The following is a 6274-nucleotide window of genomic DNA, read 5'->3' on the forward strand; positions in this document are numbered from 1 at the left end:
CTTTCATCCAGTGAAAGGGGTCGGAAATAATTTGAAATTTTAAGGAAAGAAGAGCTAATTGATCATTGGTTGTGTTGGTTTGGGTCATAGCTGAACTAACCACAACATAGTGAAGCATCAAGAGAAAAGAGGTGAATATTTTCTCCATAATTGCATAAATTAGTAGGAAAATGGTATGACTATTAACCTGTGGTATTCGAGACTTTATATAGTGATAATTTTTAAGAATATCTTTTTTTTGAATACTTTTCTTTCAAATCCTTTTTTGAATGTTGTTCCCTAACTTAATTTATTTTCCAGCTTATGTAGGGCCCAAGGACTTGACCATTTGAAACAAACCAAATCAACTAAGTCTTGCAAACCGTGATTTTGTGCTAACATGTTTTACACAAATTCATCGGAAAGCAAGTAAAGCTGTCAATAAAAACGTAACACTGAACCTTGAGAAGCGGGGAGTTAGAACTTGAATTTTATGGGTTAGAAGTCATAAATAGCAACATGTGTCAGGTGTTGATAACCTAGTTTTAAATTAAAATTTATACATATTTAGTGAATTTTTTAATAAAAATACTGAATTTTGACTAAAGCTACGGAGTTCAATCGAATCCGTACACAACCTTCTACCTCCATTCCGGCACATACTAAAGTGTGGACACGTGTGTTTTTACTTGCTTGTGTAGGCACATCAAGAATTCAACTTTTCTTGACATTCTTGTGGTGTGTGTCTCCCATTGTTGAAAATGAGAATGTAAATAGTGTACATGTGTTAAACCATAAAAAAGAGGGCTCTATTTTGCTCATATATTTTTTGGCTGATATTATCTCACACAATGACGTGTGCATCTCACATGATTTGCCACTTTGGGCGCATGTGTTTAACTGTTTAACACTATGATAGTTTAAGTGTCTACTTGTACACATCCAAAGTTGAAGGTATAAATGTCTGAGGTCATCTTGAAATTTTTCTTTCGAATGTTTTTTCTAAGGAACATAACTATTAATTCAACTAAAATAACGTTTCAATAAAACAAAAAAATGGTTGTTGTCAATCTGACATCCAAGTGTAGAAGCCATTCATTTTAGATGAAAAAGGATAAATTTTCAAAGTTATGTGGAGGCATTAAAGATGTCTGCCAATGCAATAATAGATAAAGATGTCTTACACTTTGTTTGGATGGTTGTTACTTATTATTTCCTAATGTATTGTATATTTAATGTGAAACCAAGATTTTCACTAAGAAACTGATAGTTGGTTTAAAATGGAGGATTCTTTTGTTACGTCGCAATTATATTTTTCTCTGTGAGGTTCCAAATGGCATAAAAGTGTGACACCTTGTGTAGTCGACTTAAGTTAACAAAGGTTTTAAAAGAAATGTTTGTTATTTGCCTTTCGTGATTAAATAGGTGCTTGGTACTACTTCGAGGCAACATTAAAAAATATATAGTCATCATAGATTTAGTTGCGTATCATCAGTCTACACTCTACCCTCCGACTCTTCCCTCCATATATTAAAGAGGTGAGCGGGAAGGATAGATCCCAATGATTATTTGACTTCTTTGTATTACTTCTGTATGTGCTAATGAGATCTCGTTTATGTAAAATGTCATGCTTAATGTAATATAGTTGTTGTTAGTTCAGCATTGTCGGCCTGTGATGCCTACTGAGTACATGTGCTTTCCACACCCATGCATTCTGCACACGAGTGGACCTTGATGTTTGATTGAAACAGAAGCTCTACTTACTGTTGGCTATGCTGTTTTGTGAAGACATATTTATGTAATCTTTATCGTTGTTAAGATAAACTCCACTGTTGATGTTATCACTGATTGAATGTCTGATCCACATCTGGCTGGTGCCGATAAATGTCTGATATTCTGCTTATAATCCTTAAGAGTTATCACATTTCAACAACGGAAAAGGGATAAATATACAACTATGATAAAGGGTACGTATGTACCTTCCGTCATACTTTGGGTACACATATGCCCCTATCGTTAAAGAAATGATACGTATATGCCCCTCACACTAACAGTAGGGATATGTGTGTACCCAAAGTATGACGGAGGGTATATATGTACCATTTATCAAAGTTTGGGGGCATATTTGTCCCTTAACCATTTAAACAATGCCACTTTTGCATTAACGCCAGAAAACAAAGGTTGTTCTTCAACCACATTACGTTGCAGCAGCGATGCCAACTGAACTAACATTACAGTATATTAAGAAGGGGACCGGAGTAGAAGAAACAATAAACGTTAAACTTTCCTTAATCCTTCATACTTGGGAAAAATCTTTCCCAGCCCAAGTTGTGAGATGGAGTGACGACTTACAGTTTTTTGAATTATGCTGCTATGAGAAGTGTGAGATACCTTATACGAAATGCAAATTTTTACCATATGTATATTTCACGAATTCTTTGGACAAATTACCAAATTGAAGTAACGCACAGTCTACTTTCTTTTGTTCAAACTTGTAAGTAAGATTTATATCAAATATTTAAATTTGTTTTTTGACGGTGTCACATAGCAAGAAACATAATTGAAGATCATATCTATAGACGTTAGTTTTTCATCGCAGAAGGATGATAGATTTGTGTAATAGCATCTGAATAAAGACGGATATCAGAGGAGCATGGTAGAGAGAACAAAGGAATGAAGTTCCAATGTCCTTGAGTACCTTAATGAGACAAGGAGCATTTCTCCTTGTTGTGCTTTGACAATAGATTTGAAATTGAATCACTGGGATGAATATATTTGGGGTATATTTTGTATGTAGAATGATGTAACATGTGTGTCAATGTCGTCGAAGCTACTAGCAAATACCTGTACGATATTTTAAAGAGATAATAACACCATATACATATATAGTTGCGGAGCCAAAATTTTTATTTTGGAGTGTCAAAATGTAAAGAAGTAAATTCACGAACATGTAAAAGGGTGTCAATATGTAAAATTGACCCATTTTGTAAACGATTACGCAATAGTCGAACACTATCCCTTTGTCTTGTAAAGTAATTAATAAAATTCCTTTCATTGCCAAAAAAAAAAATCATTCTTCACATCAATACATTTATTTAACAAACATTTTAAACAAAACAAGTTATTTGGAACACGAGTGGCCAAGAGCATGTTCAACATGCGAGAAGTTGAATCCTGATCTTCTGTAGTATCCCTACAACATCTTTCATGTTTGTCCGTCTTGCTGGAGATTCAACACAACAATCTAGTGCCACTTTCATGATTGATGCTACAATCTAACTTCTTCTTCAAGTGATTATCCATCAGTGGAACCAAGTTGGAATCCGCAACATCCATTACTGCATCAGGAAGTGAATAACTCACCCAGTGCTTCAAGCTAAGATCTCCCTCAAACTCACTAGGCTTTCTCCTAGTAAACGTTTCCAGCAACATGATTCCATAACTATACACGTCACATTTAGCAGACACCAATCCATCTTGTCCATACTCTACAATCAAACAATTATTTAAAGATGTAACATGATAACTTGGTGGAAAAAGAGAAAGGGAAAAGAAATGTGCAAAGCAAAATCAAGAGACATAACTGGCGCAGTATAACCCAATGTTGCTAATGTTTTTGTGTATAAATCACTCTCATCTTCACCAAGAAGTTTTGAAATGCCAAAGTCGCTTAGGTGGGCAACCATATGCTCGTCCAGCAATACATTACTAGGCTTTAGATCACAGTGGATCACAGGGAACGAGCACCCATGGTGAAGATATTCCAATGCACATGCCACATCTTTCATTATGCTTAGCCTCTCCCTGATGTCTAGGAAGTAGTTGTGCGAATACAAATACTTCTCAAGACTTCCATTAGGCATATACTCGAGAACTAAAGCTTTAAAATCAAGGTTGGAACAACTAGTAATGACTTTTACTAGATTCCTATGGAGAAGGCTACGCAAAACTTCACATTCCGTATCAAAACTCTTGAATGCCGCATCCAGTTGTAGATTAAACACTTTAACTGCAATAGCAGTTCCACTTTTGAGAACGCCTTTGTAAACAGAGCCAAAACTCCCAGAACCAATCAAATTACTCTCGCTAAGTGCATCAGTTGCTTGGAGCAATTCATAGTATGAAATTCTTTCTCTTGTTACGGTAGACAATGAATCTGCTTGTTGAGGAGCTCTTTTACCTCTTCTATACCTTATCCATAAAAACACAAATATGATAGGAACAAACAAAATTGCAAGTCCTAGCAAAAGAAATAGAACTAGCAATCTTTTCCTATTTGATTTGTGCATTGATAATGTGGGGCATGGCTTCATATATTGAATTTTAAAGAGATAATAACACCATATACATATATAGTTGCAAACCATGTGTCATATGAAGCAGCTAATGAAGTAGGTACAGAAAGCAGAGTACAATCGAAAATGAACTTGAAAGAGACAACACTAGATGAACTAATAAAATTCATATCTTGCAAGATTCCATGGACTGATGCTGAATAGAGACCATGCCAGATGAGTTGACTGGATACTTGTTAATGGGGAAATGAGGAAGATAACGTTGACCAAGAATTCTTATGGCAACAAGAAAAACTCCACTTGCAAGGACCATGGAGATTGCCTTTGACATAGAAATGCTTCTCTACAATCCAAAAGGAGAAAATATTATTAACCATTTGGTTCCGGAAGACATCTTTTGTACTTAAAGTAATCATTTAGATAAAGAAATTGTATTCATATTTGATACTCCTAAAAGATAGAAAATGCATGAATGTGAAGGAAGGCAAGATCAAAGAAGATACCAACTAGCCATTCAGGGCTTCATGTGTCGATCAAACCAGAACCACCTCCAAAAGGGAGTTCAATTACTTCAAATAGCAAACTAATGAGAGTGCTTTATTAAAACTGTATTTGTTTACCACTGGTTACAGAAGAAATTCTCAGTTCATGGATAGTGACAAATAAAGCAGGAATGTAAGGTGCTTATATGCCATACCTTGAAAGATTTTGCAACAACACCCGATGACAATTCCTTGTAGGGAAGTGTATAGACATCTTCATAATACATATCTAGAATGTCAGTTAGACCTACCTGAAAAAGTAAAATAAGGTAATTATTAGAAATAATTACAATGCCTATCAAGTGTGGACTTCGAATGATTGTTTTCCAGTAGATCTGATCAAATCTCAATCTGTCTTACAAGCAGATCGAAAAGGAAAAGCATTTGGAAACATCTTGGGAGAATAATCTATTGACTTCACACACTCAAATTTCTCGCACTATTGATACACACACCTACTAGGAGGGCTCATCAACTAAAATAACATGGATGACCTAATACACGTCTCATTGTTGTTTTTCTTTAACAAAACCGTGGTGTCTGGGCCAGCTTACGCATACCTCGACTAATTCCACGGGATACCTGCCACCTCCCACCAGAAAAAGGTACCAAGTAACTCTATTCGCCAAGGCTAGAACATATGTGAAGAAACCACCTAGTGTTTGTCTTTGTTGGGAATTGAACCTGAGACCTCAACCCCACTTCATTGAACCACAAGATCACACCCTTGAGTGCAATATACATCTCGATGTTAGAAGTCAGAGTTGCAAATTTTAGAATCTTATGCTTTGGGGATAAAACCAAGGTGCTAGAAGAATAAAGTGGTCATATATATAGCATCTACGACTTTGTGTGAACAATTTTGACATGTAAAAGAGGGAACCATAAGTAAGGAACTAGAGAGCAATTAAGAAAGTTATCTGAGTGGTACTTACTAGAGCTCCCAAGGGGAAAGGAAAAGGAAAAATGGAACTGAGTCCAAATTTTCCTCTAGGTCACCCACCCTCACCCAACACACATGAAATTATTACTCCCTCGGTTTCAATTGTTTGTTTGGTGACTTGGCACAGAGTGTTTATTTGTTCAGGTTTTGTATAGTTAAAGGGCCTACTTGTGCACTGTCAAAGTTTAAGGTCAATGTTATAATTTGGTGTCAAGTTTAGGGTCATAATTATGTATTATGCCATTTAGATAATTTCTCATCTTTTTCACCAACATATTTTTGTTAACTCTCAACAATAGAAGATTTCTGTGAAAATTTTGTTCTTGGCTTCCCATAAGAACATCGAACAACAATACAAACGAAGATCCAAAGAGAGATGAACAAAGTAATTGCGAGACAACTACCAATAGAGTGAAAATTTTTGGCAATCGTTTCATCCCGAGAGAGATATACTCTGGAAAGGGGAAATATTACCAATCAAATCCACCGAGATGTTTGCTGACTATTTTATTCGT

General features: G+C 35.6%; 1 protein-coding gene across 1 annotated transcript; it reads right to left on the reverse strand.

Annotated features, from left to right (window-relative positions):
* Positions 1-3210: 3210 nt before the first annotated feature.
* On the reverse strand, positions 3211-4444 carry LOC107869303 (receptor kinase-like protein Xa21). Its single transcript, XM_047405946.1, has 3 exons — positions 4344-4444; positions 3578-4170; positions 3211-3467 (listed from the first exon to the last, which is right to left on the reverse strand). Exons 1-3 carry the CDS (start codon positions 4442-4444, stop codon positions 3211-3213), a joined length of 951 nt encoding a protein of 316 aa, XP_047261902.1.
* Positions 4445-6274: the final 1830 nt, after the last annotated feature.

Source organism: Capsicum annuum, unplaced genomic scaffold, assembly GCF_002878395.1.
Source record: "Capsicum annuum cultivar UCD-10X-F1 unplaced genomic scaffold, UCD10Xv1.1 ctg82646, whole genome shotgun sequence".
NCBI lineage: Eukaryota > Viridiplantae > Streptophyta > Magnoliopsida > Solanales > Solanaceae > Capsicum > Capsicum annuum.